We start from the raw sequence: 21645 nt of genomic DNA, 5'->3' as shown, positions 1-21645 counted from the left end.
ACCATGGTGTTGAAGACCCCTAACATCAGAACACCATCATGTTGAAGACCCCTGACATCAAAACACCATGGTGTTGAAGACCCCTGACATCAAAACACCATGGTGTTGAAGACCCCTGACATCAAAACACCATCATGTTGAAGACCCCTGACATCAAAACACCATCGTGTTGAAGACCCCTGACATCAAAACATCATGTTGAAGACCCCTGACATCAAAACACCATCGTGTTGAAGACCCCTGACATCAAAACATCATGTTGAAGACCCCTGCCATCAAAACACCATGTTGAAGACCCCTGACATCAAAACACCATGTTGAAGACCCCTGCCATCAAAACACCATGGTGTTGAAGACCCCTGACATCAAAACACCATGGTGTTGAAGACCCCTGACATCAAAACACCATCATGTTGAAGACCCCTGACATCAAAACACCATGGTGTTGAAGTCCCCTGACATCAAAACACCATCATGTTGAAGACCCCTGACATCAAAACACCATGGTGTTGAAGACCCCTGACATCAAAACACCATCATGTTGAAGACCCCTGACATCAAAACACCATGGTGTTGAAGACCCCTGACATCAAAACACCATGGTGTAGAAGACCCCTGACATCAAAACACCATCATGTTGAAGACCCGTGACATCAAAACACCATCGTGTTGAAGTCCCCTGCCATCAAAACACCATGTTGAAGTCCCCTGACATCAAAACACCATCATGATGTTCAGTTATGTTCAGTACATTCTGTTATGTTCAGCTCATAGTGTCTCCTGTTCTCTATCACCTGCTCCAGAGTTCATGTCAACACATGGAAACAAGAAGGACTACGACACCAGTTATGGTTCCGTCTTCTTTATGACCCCACTCCTGTCATTGCATCAGTGTACAGTCGTGACCAAAGGTTTTGAGAATGACACAAATATTAATTTTCACAAAGTCTGCTGCCTCAGTTTGTATGATGGCAATTTGCATATACTCCAGAATGTTATGAAGAGTAATCAGATGAATTGCAATTAATTGCAAAGTACCTCTTTGCCATGCAAATGAACTGAATCCCCAAAAAACATTTCCACTGCATTTCAGCCCTGCCACAAAAGGACCAGCTGACATCATGTCAGTGATTCTCTCGTTAACACAGGTGTGAGTGTTGACGAGGACAAGGCTGGAGATCACTCTGTCATGCTGATTGAGTTCGAATAACAGACTGGAAGCTTCAAAAGGAGGGTGGTGCTTGGAATCATTGTTCTTCCTCTGTCAACCATTGTTACCTGCAAGGAAACATGTGCCGTCATCATTGCTTTGCACAAAAAGGGCTTCACAGGCAAGGATGTTGCTGCCAGTAAGATTGCACCTAAATCAACCATTTATCGGATCATCAAGAACTTCAAGGAGAGCGGTTCAATTGTTGTGAAGAAGGCTTCAGGGCGCCCAAGAAAGTCCAGTAAGCGCCAGGACCGTCTCCTAAAGTTGATTCAGCTGCGGGATCGGGGCACCACCAGTACAGAGCTTGCTCAGGAATGGCAGCAGGCAGGTGTGAGTGCATCTGCACACAAAGTGAGGCAAAGACTTTTGGAGGATGGCCTGGTGTCAAGACGGGCAGCAAAGGAGCCACTTCTCTCCAGGAAAAACATCAGGGACAGACTGATATTCTGCAAAAGGTACAGGGTTTGGACTGCTGAGGACTGGGGTAAAGTCATTTTCTCTGATGAATCCCCTTTCCGATTGTTTGGGGCATCCGGAAAAAAGCTTGTCCGGAGAAGACAAGGTGAGTGCTACCATCAGTCCTGTGTCATGCCAACAGTAAAGCATCCTGAGACCATTCATGTGTGGGGTTGCTTCTCAGCCAAGGGAGTGGGCTCACTCACAATTTTTGCAGTTTGGTGACGAACAATGCCTTTTCCAGCATGATGGAGCACCTTGCCATAATGCAAAAGTGATAAGTAAGTGGCTCGGGGAACAAAACATCGATATTTTGGGTCCATGGCCAGGAAACTCCCCAGACCTTAATCCCATTGAGAACTTGTGGTCAATCCCCAAGAGGCGGGTGGACAAACAAATACCCACAAATTCTGACAAACTCCAAGCATTGATTATGCAAGAATGGCCTGCCATCAGTCAGGATGTGGCCCAGAAGTTAATTGACAGCATGCCAGGGCGGATTGCAGAGGTCTTGAAAAAGAAGGGTCAACACTGAAAATATTGACTCTTTGATTCAACTTCATGTAATTATCAATAAAAGCCTTTGACACTTATGAAATGCTTGTAATTATACTTCAGCATTCCATAGTAACATCTGACAAAAATATCTAAAGATTTGTGCCATTCTGAAAACTTTTGGCCACGACTGTACACTGTCAATATTGCCTACCTGAAAGAACTTCAATGGAATTAAGCCTAAATGAATAACATCAAAATGTTCATTTGAATTTCATTGTGGTCATTGTGACGCATCATATTATTATGGGCGTCAGGAAACATAATTCTCTGAAAAACATAAACCTTTAGGGCTATATTATGTATATATTCATTACATTCTAGTATGTTAGCTAATATGGTCAATGCATCATGCATGTTAATGGAGAATAGAATCAACAGAACAGAATAATAGATATAAAATAACCCATTGACTCAGGTCAGTTTCCATCATGTCCAACCACAATATACAATAAGTCTTCTCAACAATAATATTAAATATCCACTGTATAATAAGGCTTCTCCACAATAATATCAGATATCCACTGTACAATAATGCTTCTCAACAATAAGGGGTGTGGCCTGAGTCCTGTCCTGATCTCATTTGGCCCAGCCCACAGACCATGTTCAGCCCATAGGCCAAGCCCACAGACCATGTTCAGCCCATAGGCCAAGCCCACAGACCATGTTCAGCCCATAGGCCCAGCCCACAGACCATGTTCAGCCCATAGGCCCAGCCCACAGACCATGTTCAGCAGCTTATAGGCCCAGCCCACAGACCATGTTCAGCAGCTTATAGGCCCAGCCCACAGACCATGTTCAGCTTATAGGCCCAGCCCACAGACCATGTTCAGCTTATAGGCCAAGCCCACAGACCATGTTCAGCCCATAGGCCAAGCCCACAGACCATGTTCAGCCCATAGGCCAAGCCCACAGACCATGTTCAGCCCATAGGCCAAGCCCACAGACCATGTTCAGCCCATAGGCCAAGCCCACAGACCATGTTCAGCCCATAGGCCAAGCCCACAGACCATGTTCAGCCCATAGGCCAAGCCCACAGACCATGTTCAGCCCATAGGCCAAGCCCACAGACCATGTTCAGCAGCTTATAGGCCCAGCCCACAGACCATGTTCAGCTTATAGGCCCAGCCCACAGACCATGTTTAGTTTATAGGCCCAGCCTACAGACCATGTTCAGCCCATAGGCCAAGCCCACAGACCGGCCCAGTCCACAGTCCATGTTCAGCCTATAGACGGCATAAGATAACCACACACACACCAATGTATACTACATGTTAATTATTGATGAAGGCTAGTCATTGAGGGGCATTTGGGATGTGTAATCTCCAAATGTTTGGGCATTTTGTATCTGTTATGTCATGTGAGAGTTCCCGGTGGGCCCGAGTGCAACATGACATGATTAGGCAGATTTGAGGATTAGGCTTCACTTCTATTTAAAACTGCTGCACGACACTAGGACAGAGTATTACTATATATGATTATACAGAACCCTACCGGGTCGTTCCATAACCCTGCCGGGTCGTTCCATAACCCTATTGGGTCGTTCCATAACCCTACCGGGTCGTTATATAACCCTATTGGGTCGTTCCATAACCCTGCTGGGTCGTTATATAACCCTACCGGGTCGTTCCATAACCCTGCCGGGTCATTCCATAACCCTATTGGGTCGTTCCATAACCCTACCGGGTCGTTATATAACCCTACCGGGTCGTCCATAACCCTACCGGGTCGTTATATAACCCTATTGGGTCGTTCCATGACCCTACCGGGTCGTCCATAACCCTACCGGGTCGTCCATAACCCTACCGGGTCGTTATATAAACCTATTGGGTCGTTCCATAACCCTACCGGGTCGTTATATAACCCTGCTGGGTCGTTCCATAACCCTATTGGGTTGTTATATAACCCTATTGGGTCGTTCCATAACCCTACTGGGTCGTTCCATAACCCTACTGGGTCGTTCCATAACCCTACCGGGTCGTTATATAACCCTATTGGGTCGTTCCATAACCCTATTGGGTCGTTCCATAACCCTACCGGGTCGTTATATAACCCTCTTGGGTCGTTCCATGACCCTACCGGGTCGTCCATAACCCTATTGGGTCGTTATATAACCCTATTGGGTCGTTCCATGACCCTGCCGGGTCGTCCATAACCCTACCGGGTCGTTATATAAACCTACTGGGTCGTTCCATAACCCTACCGGGTCGTTATATAACCCTGCTGGGTCGTTCCATAACCCTATTGGGTCGTTATATAACCCTATTGGGTCGTTCCATGACCCTACCGGGTCGTCCATAACCCTACCGGGTCGTTATATAAACCTACTGGGTCGTTCCATGACCCTACCGGGTCGTTATATAACCCTATTGGGTCGTTCCATAACCCTACCGGGTCGTTCCATAACCCCTGCTGGGTCGTTCCATAACCCTATTGGGTTGTTATATAACCCTGCTGGGTCGTTCCATAACCCTATTGGGTTGTTATATAACCCTATTGGATCGTTCCATAACCCTACTGGGTCGTTCCATAACCCTACCGGGTCGTTATATAACCCTATTGGGTTGTTCCATAACCCTATTGGGTCGTTCCATAACCCTACCGGGTCGTTATATAACCCTCTTGGGTCGTTCCATGACCCTACCGGGTCGTTATATAACCCTACTGGGTCGTTCCATAACCCTACCGGGTCGTTCCATAACCCCTGCTAGGTCGTTCCATGACCCTACTGGGTCGTTCCATAACCCTATTGGGTCGTTCCATAACCCTACCGGGTCGTTATATAACCCTCTTGGGTCGTTCCATGACCCTACCGGGTCGTCCATAACCCTATTGGGTCGTTATATAACCCTATTGGGTCGTTCCATGACCCTACCGGGTCGTTATATAACCCTATTGGGTCGTTCCATAACCCTACCGGGTCGTTATATAACCCTATTGGGTCGTTCCATAACCCTACCGGGTCGTCCATAACCCTACCGGGTCGTTATATAAACCTACTGGGTCGTTCCATGACCATATTGGGTCGTTACATAACCCTACCGGGTCATTCCAGAACCCTACTGGGTTGTTCCAGAACCCTGCCGGGTCGTTCCATAACCCTACTGGGTCGTTCCATAACCCTACTGGGTCGTTCCACCTCAAAAAGAAAAAGAAGCACTGACACCCACCATCTCAGATTATTCTGAAATCGGTTCTGTAGTTAATAAAAGATACGAGTAGCTTTCCTGAAACCTTATTTTGTTGAAATAGAATTTGATCTCTGAGAAATAAAGCAAATTGATTGCACCCAGATGAACAATTTTAATTAACAGGATTCAGATAATATTCAATATTAGTACCCAACATCTGATTCGGACCAAACCTTTTTCTACCAATGAGAATCCAAAGAAATGGTCAAAAGTCACCTACGGACCCCCCCCCCCACACCCCAATCCCACCCCACACCAATCCCACCCCACACCCCACACCAATGCCACACCAATGCCACCCCACACCAATCCCACCCCACACCCCACACCAATCCCACCAAACACCAATCACACCCCACATCTCACACCAATCCCACCCCACATCTCACACCAATCCCACCCCACACCAGTCCCACCCCATACCCCACCCCAATCCCACCCCACATCTCACACCCCAATCCCACCCCACACCAATCCCACCCCACACCCCACACCAATCCCACCCCACACCCCACCCCACATCTCACACCCCAATCCCACCCCACACCCCACATCCTACCCCACACCAATCCCACCCCACACCCCACACCAATCCCACCCCACACCAATCCCATCTCACACCCCAATCCCACCCCACCCCACATCTCACACCCCAATCCCACCCCACACCCCACATCCCACCCCACATCTCACACCAATCCCACCCCACACCCCACACCAATCACACCCCACATCTCTCACCAATCCCACCCCACACCAATCACACCCCACATCTCACACCAATCCCACACCAATCACACCCCACATCTCACACCAATCCCACCCCACACCAATCCCACCCCACACCAATCACACCCCATACCCCACACCAATCCCACCACACCAATCCCACATCTCACACCAATCCCACCCCACATCTCACACCAATCCCACCCCACACCAATCCCACCCCACACCAATCCCACCCCATACCCCACACCAATCCCACCACACCCCACACCAATCCCACCACACCCCACATCTCACACCAATCCCACCCCACATCTCACACCAATCCCACCCCACACCCCACACCAATTCCACCCCACACCAATCCCACCACACCCCACATCTCACACCAATCCCACCCCATACCCCACACCAATCCCACCACACCCCACACCAATCCCACCACACCCCACATCTCACACCAATCACACCCCACATCTCACACCACACCCCACCCCACACCAATCCCACCCCAATGTCAGCTGGTCCTTTTGTGGCAGGGCTGAAATGCAGTGGAAATGTTTTTTGGGGATTCAGTTAATTTGCATGGCAAAGAGGTACTTTGCAATTAATTGCAATTCATCTGATCACTCTTCATAACATTCTGGAGTATATGCAAATTGCCATCATACAAACTGAGGCAGCAGACTTTGTGAAAATTAATATTTGTCTCATTCTCAAAACTTTTGGACACGACTGTATACTGGTTGTTGGGGTGGGATTGGCGTGAGGTGTGTGTGTGTGTGTGTGGGTGGGGGGGGGGGGGGGGTCCGTGGGTGTCTTTTGACAACAACCAATCATTATTCTTCATGTCTTACTCATTGGTAGGAAGAAGTTTTGTCCAAATCTGATGTTTGGTACTTATATTGAATATGATCTGAATCGTATCAATTAAAATGGCCGAAATAAAATGTCAACAAAATAATGTTTCAGGAATGCCAATTTTACCCGTCTTTGACTACAGGGACGATTTGAGAACAATCTGAGATGGTGAGTGTCATGGCTTGACATGGAAATAATATGTTTTCTGATCTGACCTCTACGACCAGCTAGATCTCACGAGCTTACATAAAAAAGTGCTGTTTGCACGTCATTCTGTTACCAAACTTTGCATCTGCACTGTTCGTCAAGTAGATTTGTTTTTGTCACATTTTCTGTGGAGATTGTTAAATGTAGTCCAATGGTTTGCTTAGGCTTTCACTCATTGGTTTTTGCTTGACATACATTTTAAAGTGGAAAAATCCGTTTCAGTGTCACTCTGTTACCATGGAATTGCCCAGTAGTAAAGTTCAAGTGGGAGGAAATTGCCCCCCCAAAAATAAGAAAAATAGAACAAAAATATCCAGGAAATTTTGGAGGTCCTTTTTTTAGCAAGGACATGTGACATATAATTAGCTCTGAAAAGAGTGGGATCTGCAATACTTTAAGCCTACTAGTCATTTGAGCTTTGGCCAATAGTACCACTGGACTGGATAGTGTAGCCACAGCAAAGGCCCCTTGCCTAGGAGATGTGTCAACTCTGGCCTGTATCTATTTCAGCAGCATTCTGATCAATCGGCTACTCCACGGTGAAATACTGACTGTCCAGGGAAAATGTCAAAATGCAGAACCCTAAATGACAGAGCTCAAGCAGGGTGGGGGGTAGTTTGAAGAGTAAAGTGAAGGAAAATGTGGTTTGATTCCCCTGGAAGAGCTAAAACAAGAAATTGACAGGTGCCATGCCTTTCCAGGACACTTTAGTCTGCAGTGCTCAATTTTCAAAAAACATGCAAAACATTGATGCAAGACTCACAACCCACTGAAACAAACTAAATCCACATGAAATCAAATGGAACTCTACATGGCTTTTACCTGAGATTGATAACTCCTTAAAAAGCTAATTCAGATAGATTAATGCTGTATAACACACACACACTCTCTCTCTCTAACAGTTATAATAGACCTGTACCACTGGTGTGACCTCTCTCTAACAGTTATAATAGACCTGTACCACTGGTGTGACCTCTCTCTCTCTCTAACAGTTATAATAGACCTGTACCACTGGTGTGACCTCTCTCTCTAACAGTTATAATAGACCTGTACTACTGGTGTGACCTCTCTCTCTAACAGTTATAATAGACCTGTACCACTGGTGTGACCTCTCTCTAACAGTTATAATAGACCTGTACCACTGGTGTGACCTCTCTCTCTCTCTAACAGTTATAATAGACCTGTACCACTGGTGTGACCTCTCTCTCTAACAGTTATAATAGACCTGTACCACTGGTGTGACCTCTCTCTCTCTCTAACAGTTATAATAGACCTGTACCACTGGTGTGACCTCTCTCTCTCTCTCTAACAGTTATAATATACCTATACCACTGGTGTGACCTCTCTCTCTAACAGTTATAATATACCTGTACCACTGGTGTGACCTCTCTCTCTCTCTCTCTCTCTAACAGTTATAATAGACCTGTACCACTGGTCTGACCTCTCTCTCTCTCTAACAGTTATAATAGACCTGTACCACTGGTCTGACCTCTCTCTCTAACAGTTATAATAGACCTGTACCACGGGTGTGACCTCTCTCTCTAACAGTTATAATAGACCTGTACCACTGGTGTAACCTCTCTCTCTAACAGTTATAATAGACCTGTACCACTGGTGTAACCTCTCTCTCTCTCTCTCTCTCTCTAACAGTTATAATAGACCTGTACCACTGGTGTGACCTCTCTCTCTCTCTAACAGTTATAATAGACCTGTACCACTGGTCTGACCTCTCTCCCTCTAACAGTTATAATAGACCTGTACCACTGGTGTGACCTCTCTCTCTCTCTCTCTAACAGTTATAATAGACCTGTACCACTGGTGTGACCTCTCTCTCTCTACCTCTCTCTCTCTCTCTAACAGTTATAATAGACCTGTACCACTGGTGTGACCTCTCTCTCTCTAACAGTTATAATAGACCTGTACCACTGGTGTGACCTCTCTCTCTAACAGTTATAATAGACCTGTACCACTGGTGTGACCTCTCTCTCTAACAGTTATAATAGACCTGTACCACTGGTGTAACCTCTCTCTCTCTCTCTCTCTCTCTAACAGTTATAATAGACCTGTACCACTGGTGTGACCTCTCTCTCTCTCTAACAGTTATAATAGACCTGTACCACTGGTGTGACCTCTCTAACAGCTATAATAGACCTGTACTACTGGTGTGACCTCTCTCTCTCTCTAACAGTTATAATATACCTGTACCACTGGTGTGACCTCTCTCTCTCTCTCTAACAGTTATAATATACCTGTACCACTGGTGTGATCTCTCTCTCTCTAACAGTTATAATAGACCTGTACCACGGGTGTGACCTCTCTCTCTAACAGTTATAATATACCTGTACCACTGGTGTGACCTCTCTCTCTCTAACAGTTATAATAGACCTGTACCACTGGTGTGACCTCTCTCTCTAACAGTTATAATAGACCTGTACCACTGGTGTGACCTCTCTCTCTAACAGTTATAATATACCTGTACCACTGGTGTGACCTCTCTCTCTCTAACAGTTATAATAGACCTGTACCACTGGTGTGACCTCTCTCTCTAACAGTTATAATAGACCCATACTACTGGTGTGACCTCCCTCTCTAACAGTTATAATAGACCTGTACCACTGGTGTGACCTCTCTCTCTCTCTAACAGTTATAATAGACCTGTACCACTGGTGTGACCTCTCTCTCTAACAGTTATAATATACCTGTACCACTGGTGTGACCTCTCTCTCTAACAGTTATAATAGACCTGTACCACTGGTGTGACCTCTCTCTCTCTAACAGTTATAATAGACCTGTACCACTGGTGTGACCTCTCTCTCTCTCTCTAACAGTTATAATAGACCTGTACCACTGGTGTGACCTCTCTAACAGCTATAATAGACCTGTACTACTGGTGTGACCTCTCTCTAACAGTTATAATAGACCTGTACCACTGGTGTGACCTCTCTCTCTAACAGTTATAATAGACCTGTACCACTGGTGTGACCTCTCTCTCTAACAGTTATAATAGACCTGTACCAGTGGTGTGACCTCTCTCTCTCTCTCTAACAGTTATAATAGACCTGTACCACTGGTGTGACCTCTCTCTCTCTCTAACAGTTATAATAGACCTGTACCACGGGTGTGACCTCTCTCTCTCTAACAGTTATAATAGACCTGTACCACTGGTGTGACCTCTCTAACAGTTATAATAGACCTGTACCACTGGTGTAACCTCTCTCTCTCTCTCTCTCTCTCTCTCTCTCTAACAGTTATAATAGACCTGTACCACTGGTGTGATCTCTCTCTCTCTCTCTAACAGTTATAATAGACCTGTACCACTGGTCTGACCTCTCTCCCTAACAGTTATAATAGACCTGTACCACTGGTGTAACCTCTCTCTCTCTCTCTCTCTCTCTCTCTCTCTCTAACAGTTATAATAGACCTGTACCACTGGTGTGATCTCTCTCTCTCTCTAACAGTTATAATAGACCTGTACCACTGGTGTGACCTCTCTCCCTAACAGTTATAATAGACCTGTACTACTGGTGTGACCTCTCTCTCTCTCTAACAGTTATAATAGACCTGTACCACTGGTGTGACCTCTCTCCCTAACAGTTATAATAGACCTGTACCACTGGTGTGACCTCTCTCTCTAACAGTTATAATAGACCTGTACCACTGGTGTGACCTCTCTCTCTAACAGTTATAATAGACCTGTACCACTGGTGTGACCTCTCTCTCTAACAGTTATAATAGACCTGTACTACTGGTGTGACCTCTCTCTCTCTCTAACAGTTATAATAGACCTGTACCACTGGTGTGACCTCTCTCTCTCTAACAGTTATAATAGACCTGTACTACTGGTGTGACCTCTCTCTCTCTCTAACAGTTATAATAGACCTGTACTACTGGTGTGACCTCTCTCTCTCTCTAACAGTTATAATAGACCTGTACCACTGGTGTGACCTCTCTCTCTAACAGTTATAATAGACCTGTACCACTGGTCTGACCTCTCTCTCTAACAGTTATAATAGACCTGTACTACTGGTGTGACCTCTCTCTCTCTCTAACAGTTATAATAGACCTGTACCACTGGTGTGACCTCTCTCTCCCTCTGACTGAGTAATAGACTTAGAAGAAGCTTAGATTGACAACACGTGCTCAAGACTAAACTGTCCTTTTACTCTACTCTACCTCCATTTATCCAGTACAAAGGAGGACAGAGGGACATGTCTTTTCACACCCGAGTTACACTGATAACAAACGAAGCCAAAAGATAAGCTCCTCTGGTTGCTATACAGTCCCTTGACAACAGACTTGAAACAAAGTGTCTTTTGCATTTCAAAACAAATCTGATGCTTCTTTTCAGGGTGATAAATATGAGCATGTTCTGAGATGGGTGACAAGACCATAAAAACATAAAGACCACTACAATTAGCTTTTTTTGGGGGGGGTCATCACGTTGATGTTTTGTAGGTTAGTTGTTGCAATAACAGACTGTCTGATGTCCACGCAGGCAAATAGACAATTATCCTATAGTAAAGACAGATCTATACAATAAAGAAATGAATGACTTTAACACCTGCCGTGACTGTCAAACTCTCAAAGCCATACTACTAGCAAGTAGGAAGTGAATTACTTTACAGAAGAAGTGCACCCGTGCAATCATAGGCTATCTCAATATCAACGTGTCAAATCATTGAAAGGGTAGAGTTGTCCCAGGAAATATCCGAACAGAACCACAAGCCGTTGAATGAATACAGAGAAGAAGTAAAAGGCTGGAAAGAGACATTGTAGCTTTTCAGATGGTATCTAGTTTCCAGGTCAATAGATTCTTCACGAGCAGGCAACAGAGCTAATGTGAAAACGTTTCCACCCCCTGAAAGCCGATGAACGCATATTGATGATTTGACATTGACAGAATAACGGCGTGTTGAACTAATGTTGGAGATCGTTTCGACCGTTCACAGATCGTCCAATTACACATAACTATCACGTTGACTAACCGCGCTGCTTCAAAGCTGGATACACAATGTCGCCGATCAGAATCGATATCGGTTCATGATACGCCGGGTGTACTTACTTTTTGAGAGTCCATCCCGCGGACCGAAACACAAACGTAATCAAATCCAATGCATAGGCAGGCAGGCACGCCACGTTTTCTCAAAAGAAGAAGACGGTTAATCCCACTGGATGGTGGTCGGAGTTTAGTGTACATGCGCAATAGTTTTGTAACCCCGACCCTCATAAATTAGTGAAGCTTGATAACTAAACCGTAGAGTCGTTGTGCCCTCCACTGGCCTAAAGATGACTTGCAGAGATTTCTAAGTCCACTTCCAAGTTCAGGCACGAGGATCAGGATTTTGCATATGGATCACTCTACTCTCAGGGATTTCCACAGTCTCGCGATAATGTTCGGTTGCTGTGGTTACGTCTGGTTTTTTAATATTATTTTTTATTAACAAACAAATATCAACAAACAAAATAGGAATAGTCAAATGCAAACAAGCTTACAAACTATTTACATTGCCAGGAATCCTAAAACTAACAAATCTTACTAATAAAACAAGTTTTAGTTGCCTTTTTGTTTTTCATTTTAGTAGTGCCATATTGTTTAAATTCATTTATAAAGTGAAAAAAGTTAGATTTTGAATATAGTTGAATTAGACCATTTGCATTTGTGAATATGAAATGTACCTAATATTATTAAATCAAATCAAATTGTATTTGTCACATGCGCCTAATACAACAGGTGTAGGTAGACCTTACAGTGAAATGCTTACTTACGAGCCCCTAACCAACAATGCAGTTAAAAAATATATAATTTTTAAAAATAAAACACACCAAGACAGTCGTGAAATGGGCACGACAAAACCTATTCACCCTCAGAAGACAGAAAAGATTTGGCATTAGGTCCTCAGATCCTCAAAAACGTTCTACAGCTGCACCATCGAGAGCATCCTGACCGGTTGCATCACCGCCTGGTATTCATGTATTCATTCCTTCATTCAGCCCTAACCCTAACTGTTTACAGAGACGAGAGTAAGTACTCAAATATATATTTAATAAGACAAAACGTTGATTACCTACACTATGTCTCCGGCAGTAGAACTTTGCAAGTAGCCTAAATCATAACCTCAAAACACCTCACATGGTCGGTCCTTTCACTGAATTCCAACATTTTCAAAACTTGCAAATATTTACAAATGTACACAACTTTTAGGGGCACATTTTGTCAAACCAAACAATAAATGATCATCAGTGGCAGCAGGTTATGCATGGGTTACGGACGGACAACCATGGCCTTCTGATACTATCAGTGAATAGAGTCGAATAGAATAATTTATCGTCCATTATTTCATTGGAAAGGGATCATTTTGATGTCACAATACCCAAACTCAGGACTCTTGGAAGATTAGTCCAAACGAAGACTAAAAGATATCCAAATCAAATCAAATCAAACTGACATAACCACAACCAGAAGTCTGGGAGCAGCTCAGAGAGCATTATGGTTCTGTGTTGTCTTCATAGACCTCAGTCTCTATATAGCGGTCCTCTATGTATCCATCCTCCTCGTTATCCAACTCGTCTAGCCCGTGGTCCAGCTCATGGGCGCTGGTCTCCGTTTGCTCCGTGTCCAAGCTGAAACTAGAGTAGCGTCCCGTAGTGTACACGTCGGCATCCTCCTCATCTCTCAACCGCTGGTGCCGGTAGTTGAACAGCAGCTTGTACCAGGACGGGGACTTGACGGCACACACGAGGAGCATAGTGGTGGTCAGGGCGATGGCTACCACACCCAGGAGAAACTTCCAGGTGTTCCCCACCACTGGCACCCCACTGCCACGGTCCACGCCTGAGCAAACAGAAACATCCAGGGGTCACATACTGTTTAACATTCTTCTGAGGTCTCCTCAGCAGGACGGGGGTCAATTTGAATTGAAGTCTGCCAATTCAGAAAGTACACTGAAATTCCAATTCAATATCTAGGAAAAAGGGGGTGTCTATTTTCAATATCTTATCAATAACCTGGAAAGTAGAAGCTATTTATTTCATTATTTTTTCATGTTTGTCAATTTTCAATTTGAATTGACCCCAACCTTGTTCCTCGGGATACGGGGCCTCCTCAGACCACATTGTTATAGAGTGATTTAACCTCCCTTCTCAGGGTAAGAGTGGTGATCTAGGATCAGGTGATTTAACCTCCCTTCTCAGGGTAAGAGTGGTGATCTAGGATCAGGCCCCCCCCCCCCCCCCCCCCACCCCCCCTCTGTCTGTGTAATCTTATTTATTATGATCTTAAAAGCAACACTGATCCTAGATCAGCACCCTTACTCCTAATGAATACGGACCCGGGAGTCACGTTCTGAACTCTTCCTTAGAGTGCAGCTGCTCTTGTCTAGATGACGGTTTTCCTTGTCTGCTGACTGACGCCGTAGAATCATAACTGAAGTCATCTACGACAGTATTTTTTGTAGGTCACCTCTCTCTCTCACATGCTTCTGTTCTCAACAATAGCTGTATTCAGTGTTTTAACCGTGTCATCCATCCGGCAAATCACAGCTTTTTAGTTTGAAAAGTCTACATCATATGATGTAGACAAGAGGAGACTATATCTACTGTAAGACCAAGTCAATTGATTTAATATATATATTTTATCTTACCTGTTATGACGAGGCTTGCCTTTGTAGTAACTGCAAGTAACACTGAGTGTGTAGTGATCTGGGCTGAGGTTGTCTTAGTGATTGACTGAGTTGTAGGTGGTGGAAGTGTTGTTGTTGATGATGACCCTGAAAAGCAGCTGGTACCGTTGTCCATTATCCCTTTACCGGACAGGTCCTCAGGGCTGGCGCAGGTGGCATCTGAGACTCGTGAAGAAATACACACATTCCGGTTTTGATCATCAACAAACTAACAACATGAAGGCAAATTTCGGTAAAGTAGGCCTCATTTAAAACATTGTTGTCAGTAGATGTCAGCATGGCGTAAAGTAAGGAACCACAGCCAGGCATTGAATGGAACAAATAGACCATGGGGATTACAAGCTAACAGAGATAGAAGAAGCTGCTTACTTATCTGGTCCTTTGAGTCGGTAATCGATTTAATCCGGTTGAGAAATACACAAGAGCAGTTCCAGGGATTCTCCTTCAGATCTAGCACCTTTAATGGATTCCTCTCCACAGAGATGTCTAACTCCCGCAGTGTGTTCCCCCTTAGCCTGAGGATAGACAGCTTCTTTAAATCATCCAGTAGATGTAGAGGTAGTGACTGTAGACGATTGTAGGACAGGTCCAGCTCCCTCAGGTTAACCAGGCCAGCCAACGCCTTAGGCTCCACTCTACTGATGTTATTGTGGGACAGGTTGAGGACCTCCAGCTTTGACATGGCCTCAAACAGCTTCCCTGTCAGGTCAGTCAACCTGTTACCATCTAGATGGAGCTCAGTCAGATTGGAGTAGTTCCTCAGAGCAGCTTCATCAGCTCTGGACAGCTCTATGAGGTTATTGCTCAGAATTAGTTTGGTGATGGTTTGACTGCAATTTGAGGGTATGAATTTCAGTGTCTTGTTGCTACAGTTCACAGCCTGTAAATAGGATGACAAGTTATGTTGAAGTTATTATTCAAGATGTATGCTATTATCTCATCAAAGTTTCCCTCTCATTAAGCAGCTCATAGTTTCCCTCTCATTAAGCAGTTCATAGTTTCCCTCTCATTAAGCAGCTCATAGTTTCCCTCTCATTAAGCAGTTCATAGTTTCCCTCTCATTAAGCAGTTCATAGTTTCCCTCTCACTAAGCAGTTCATAGTTTCCCTCTCACTAAGCAGTTCATAGTTTCCCTCTCATTAAGCAGTTCATAGTTTCCCTCCTCTCACTAAGCAGTTCATAGTTTCCCTCTCACTAAGCAGTTCATAGTTTCCCTCTCACTAAGCAGTTCATAGGTTCCTCTCACTAAGCAGTTCATAGTTTCCCTCCTCTCACTAAGCAGTTCATAGTTTCCCTCTCACTCAGCAGTTCATAGTTTCCCTCTCATTAAGCAGTTCATAGTTTCCCTCCTCTCACTCAGCAGTTCATAGTTTCCCTCTCACTAAGCAGTTCATAGTTTCCCTCTCACTAAGCAGTTCATAGTTTCCCTCCTCTCATTAAGCAGTTCATAGTTTCCCTCCTCTCACTCAGCAGTTCATAGTTTCCCTCTCACTAAGCAGTTTATAGTTTCCCTCTCACTAAGCAGTTCATAGTTTCCCTCCTCTCACTAAGCAGTTCATAGTTTCCCTCCTCTCACTAAGCAGTTCATAGTTTCCCTCTCACTCAGCAGTTCATAGTTTCCCTCCTCTCACTAAGCAGTTCATAGTTTCCCTCTCATTAAGCAGTTCATAGTTTCCCTCCTCTCACTAAGCAGTTCATAGTTTCCCTCCTCTCATTAAGCAGTTCATAGTTTCCCTCCTCTCACTAAGCAGTTCATAGGTTCCTCTCACTAAGCAGTTCATAGTTTCCCTCCTCTCATTAAGCAGTTCATAGTTTCCCTCTCACTAAGCAGTTCATAGGTTCCTCTCACTAAGCAGATCATAGGTTCCTCTCACTCAGCAGTTCATAGTTTCCCTCTCACTAAGTAGGTTATAGTTTCCCTCTCACTAAGCAGTTCATAGTTTCCCTCTCACTCAGCAGTTCATAGTTTCCCTCCTCTCATTAAGCAGTTCATAGTTTCCCTCTCATTAAGCAGTTCATAGTTTCCCTCCTCTCACTAAGCAGTTCATAGTTTCCCTCCTCTCATTAAGCAGTTCATAGGTTCCTCTCACTAAGCAGTTCATAGTTTCCCTCCTCTCGCTAAGCAGTTCATAGTTTCCCTCCTCTCACTCAGCAGTTCATAGTTTCCCTCTCACTAAGCAGTTCATCGTTTCCCTCTCACTAAGCAGTTCATAGTTTCCCTCCTCTCACTCAGCAGTTCATAGTTTCCCTCTCATTAAGCAGTTCATAGTTTCCCTCCTCTCACTCAGCAGTTCATAGTTTCCCTCTCACTAAGCAGTTCATAGTTTCCCTCTCACTAAGCAGTTCATAGTTTCCTCTCACTAAGCAGTTCATAGTTCCCTCTCACTAAGCAGTTCATAGTTTCCCTCTCACTAAGCAGTTCATAGTTTCCCTCCTCTCACTCAGCAGTTCATAGTTTCCCTCTCACTCAGCAGTTAATAGTTTCCCTCCTCTCATTAAGCAGTTCATAGTTTCCCTCTCATTAAGCAGTTCATAGTTTCCCTCCTCTCACTCAGCAGTTCATAGTTTCCCTCTCACTAAGCAGTTCATAGTTTCCCTCTCACTAAGCAGTTCATAGTTTCCCTCCTCTCACTAAGCAGTTCATAGTTTCCCTCCTCTCACTAAGCAGTTCATAGTTTCCCTCTCACTCAGCAGTTCATAGTTTCCCTCTCACTAAGCAGTTCATAGTTTCCCTCTCACTAAGCAGTTCATAGTTTCCCTCCTCTCACTAAGCAGTTCATAGTTTCCCTCTCACTCAGCAGTTCATAGTTTCCCTCCTCTCACTCAGCAGTTCATAGTTTCCCTCTCACTAAGCAGTTCATAGTTTCCCTCTCACTAAGCAGTTCATAGTTTCCCTCTCACTCAGCAGTTCATAGTTTCCCTCTCACTCAGCAGTTCATAGTTTCCCTCTCATTAAGCAGTTCATAGTTTCCCTCCTCTCACTCAGCAGTTCATAGTTTCCCTCTCACTAAGCAGTTCATAGTTTCCCTCTCACTAAGCAGTTCATAGTTTCCCTCCTCTCACTAAGCAGTTCATAGTTTCCCTCCTCTCACTAAGCAGTTCATAGTTTCCCTCTCACTCAGCAGTTCATAGTTTCCCTCTCACTAAGCAGTTCATAGTTTCCCTCTCACTAAGCAGTTCATAGTTTCCCTCCTCTCACTAAGCAGTTCATAGTTTCCCTCTCACTCAGCAGTTCATAGTTTCCCTCCTCTCACTCAGCAGTTCATAGTTTCCCTCTCACTAAGCAGTTCATAGTTTCCCTCTCACTAAGCAGTTCATAGTTTCCCTCTCACTCAGCAGTTCATAGTTTCCCTCTCACTCAGCAGTTCATAGTTTCCCTCTCATTAAGCAGTTCATAGTTTCCCTCCTCTCACTCAGCAGTTCATAGTTTCCCCCTCTCACTAAGCAGTTCATAGTTTCCCTCTCACTAAGCAGTTCATAGTTTCCTCTCACTAAGCAGTTCATAGTTTCCCTCTCACTAAGCAGTTACTAGTTTCCCTCTCACTAAGCAGTTCATAGTTTCCCTCTCACTAAGCAGTTCATAGTTTCCCTCTCACTCAGCAGTTCATAGTTTCCCTCCTCTCATTAAGCAGTTCATAGTTTCCCTCTCATTCAGCAGTTCATAGTTTCCCTCCTCTCACTCAGCAGTTCATAGTTTCCCTCTCACTAAGCAGTTCATAGTTTCCCTCTCACTAAGCAGTTCATAGTTTCCCTCCTCTCACTAAGCAGTTCATAGTTTCCCTCCTCTCATTAAGCAGTTCATAGTTTCCCTCTCACTAAGCAGTTCATAGTTTCCCTCCTCTCACTAAGCAGTTCATAGTTTCCCTCCTCTCATTAAGCAGTTCATAGTTTCCCTCCTCTCACTAAGCAGTTCATAGGATCCTCTCACTAAGCAGTTCATAGTTTCTCTCTCACTAAGCAGTTCATAGTTTCCCTCTCACTAAGCAGTTCATAGTTTCCCTCTCACTAAGCAGTTCATAGTTTCCCTCCTCTCATTAAGCAGTTCATAGGTTCCTCTCACTAAGCAGTTCATAGTTTCCCTCTCACTAAGCAGTTCATAGGTTCCTCTCACTAAGCAGTTCATAGTTTCCCTCTCACTCAGCAGTTCATAGTTTCCCTCCTCTCATTAAGCAGTTCATAGTTTCCCTCTCATTAAGCAGTTCATAGTTTCCCTCCTCTCACTAAGCAGTTCATAGTTTCCCTCCTCTCATTAAGCAGTTCATAGTTTCCCTCTCACTAAGCAGTTCATAGTTTCCCTCTCACTAAGCAGTTCATAGTTTCCCTCCTCTCACTCAGCAGTTCATAGTTTCCCTCTCACTAAGCAGTTCATAGTTTCCCTCTCACTAAGCAGTTCATAGTTTCCCTCCTCTCATTAAGCAGTTCATAGTTTCCCTCCTCTCACTCAGCAGTTCATAGTTTCCCTCTCACTAAGCAGTTCATAGTTTCCCTCTCACTAAGCAGTTCATAGTTTCCCTCCTCTCACTAAGCAGTTCATAGTTTCCCTCCTCTCATTAAGCAGTTCATAGTTTCCCTCTCACTAAGCAGTTCATAGTTTCCCTCTCACTAAGCAGTTCATAGTTTCCCTCCTCTCATTAAGCAGTTCATAGTTTCCCTCCTCTCACTAAGCAGTTCATAGGTTCCTCTCACTAAGCAGTTCATAGTTTCTCTCTCACTAAGCAGTTCATAGTTTCCCTCTCACTAAGCAGTTCATAGTTTCCCTCTCACTAAGCAGTTCATAGTTTCCCTCCTCTCATTAAGCAGTTCATAGGTTCCTCTCACTAAGCAGTTCATAGTTTCCCTCTCACTAAGCAGTTCATAGGTTCCTCTCACTAAGCAGTTCATAGTTTCCCTCTCACTCAGCAGTTCATAGTTTCCCTCCTCTCATTAAGCAGTTCATAGTTTCCCTCTCATTAAGCAGTTCATAGTTTCCCTCCTCTCACTAAGCAGTTCATAGTTTCCCTCCTCTCATTAAGCAGTTCATAGTTTCCCTCTCACTAAGCAGTTCATAGTTTCCCTCTCACTAAGCAGTTCATAGTTTTCCTCCTCTCACTCAGCAGTTCATAGTTTCCCTCTCACTAAGCAGTTCATAGTTTCCCTCTCACTAAGCAGTTCATAGTTTCCCTCCTCTCATTAAGCAGTTCATAGTTTCCCTCCTCTCACTCAGCAGTTCATAGTTTCCCTCTCACTAAGCAGTTCATAGTTTCCCTCTCACTAAGCAGTTCATAGTTTCCCTCCTCTCACTAAGCAGTTCATAGTTTCCCTCCTCTCACTCAGCAGTTCATAGTTTCCCCCTCTCACTAAGCAGTTCATAGTTTCCCTCCTCTCACTAAGCAGTTCATAGTTTCCCTCCTCTCATTAAGCAGTTCATAGTTACCTTCTCACTAAGCAGTTCATAGTTTCCCTCTCACTAAGCAGTTCATAGTTTCCCTCTCACTAAGCAGTTCATAGTTTTCCTCTCACTCAGCAGTTCATAGTTTCCCTCCTCTCACTCAGCAGTTCATAGTTTCCCCCTCTCACTAAGCAGTTCATAGTTTCCCTCCTCTCACTAAGCAGTTTATAGTTTCCCTCCTCTCATTAAGCAGTTCATAGTTTCCCTCTCACTAAGCAGTTCATAGTTTCCCTCTCACTAAGCAGTTCATAGTTTCCCTCTCACTAAGCAGTTCATAGTTTCCCTCTCACTCAGCAGTTCATAGTTTCCCTCTCACTAAGCAGTTCATAGTTTCCCTCCTCTCACTCAGCAGTTCATAGTTTCCCTCTCATTAAGCAGTTCATAGTTTCCCTCCTCTCACTCAGCAGTTCATAGTTTCCCTCTCACTAAGCAGTTCATAGTTTCCCTCTCACTAAGCAGTTCATAGTTTCCCTCCTCTCATTAAGCAGTTCATAGTTTCCCTCCTCTCACTAAGCAGTTCATAGTTTCCCTCTCACTAAGCAGTTCATAGTTTCCCTCCTCTCACTCAGCAGTTCATAGTTTCCCTCCTCTCACTCAGCAGTTCATAGTTTCCCCCTCTCACTCAGCATTTCATAGTTTCCCTCTCACTAAGCAGTTCATAGTTTCCCTCCTCTCATTAAGCAGTTCATAGTTTCCCTCCTCTCACTAAGCAGTTCATAGTTTCCCTCTCACTAAGCAGTTCATAGTTTCCCTCCTCTCACTAAGCAGTTCATAGTTTCCCTCCTCTCACTCAGCAGTTCATAGTTTCCCTCTCACTAAGCAGTTCATAGTTTCCCTCTCACTCAGCAGTTCATAGTTTCCCTCCTCTCACTCAGCAGTTCATAGTTTCCCTCCTCTCACTCAGCAGTTCATAGTTTCCCTCCTCTCACTAAGCAGTTCATAGTTTCCCTCCTCTCATTAAGCAGTTCATAGTTTCCCTTCTCTCACTCAGCAGTTCATAGTTTCCCTCTCACTAAGCAGTTCATAGTTTCCCTCTCATTAAGCAGTTCATAGTTTCCCTCCTCTCACTCAGCAGTTCATAGTTTCCCTCTCACTAAGCAGTTCATAGTTTCCCTCTCACTAAGCAGTTCATAGTTTCCCTCCTCTCACTAAGCAGTTCATAGTTTCCCTCCTCTCACTCAGCAGTTCATAGTTTCCCCCTCTCACTAAGCAGTTCATAGTTTCCCTCCTCTCACTAAGCAGTTCATAGTTTCCCTCCTCTCATTAAGCAGTTCATAGTTACCTTCTCACTAAGCAGTTCATAGTTTCCCTCTCACTAAGCAGTTC

The 21645-nt window shown here is 44.5% G+C and overlaps 1 protein-coding gene across 1 annotated transcript in view; it reads right to left on the bottom strand.

Moving 5' to 3' along the window:
* LOC120026453 (FSD1-like protein) overlaps positions 1 to 12375 on the bottom strand; it is a 66992-nt gene extending 54617 nt beyond the window's left edge. The window contains exon 1 of the mRNA XM_038971315.1: positions 12275 to 12375. Within this exon, the coding sequence (XP_038827243.1) occupies positions 12275 to 12289 (15 nt within the window). The 5' untranslated portion in view covers positions 12290 to 12375. The remainder of the gene's footprint in view (positions 1 to 12274) is intronic.
* Positions 12376 to 21645: the final 9270 nt, after the last annotated feature.

This window comes from Salvelinus namaycush, chromosome 31 (genome assembly GCF_016432855.1).
Source record: "Salvelinus namaycush isolate Seneca chromosome 31, SaNama_1.0, whole genome shotgun sequence".
Classification (NCBI taxonomy): Eukaryota; Metazoa; Chordata; class Actinopteri; order Salmoniformes; family Salmonidae; genus Salvelinus; species Salvelinus namaycush.
This window is presented reverse-complemented; position numbering and strand designations above follow the sequence as displayed.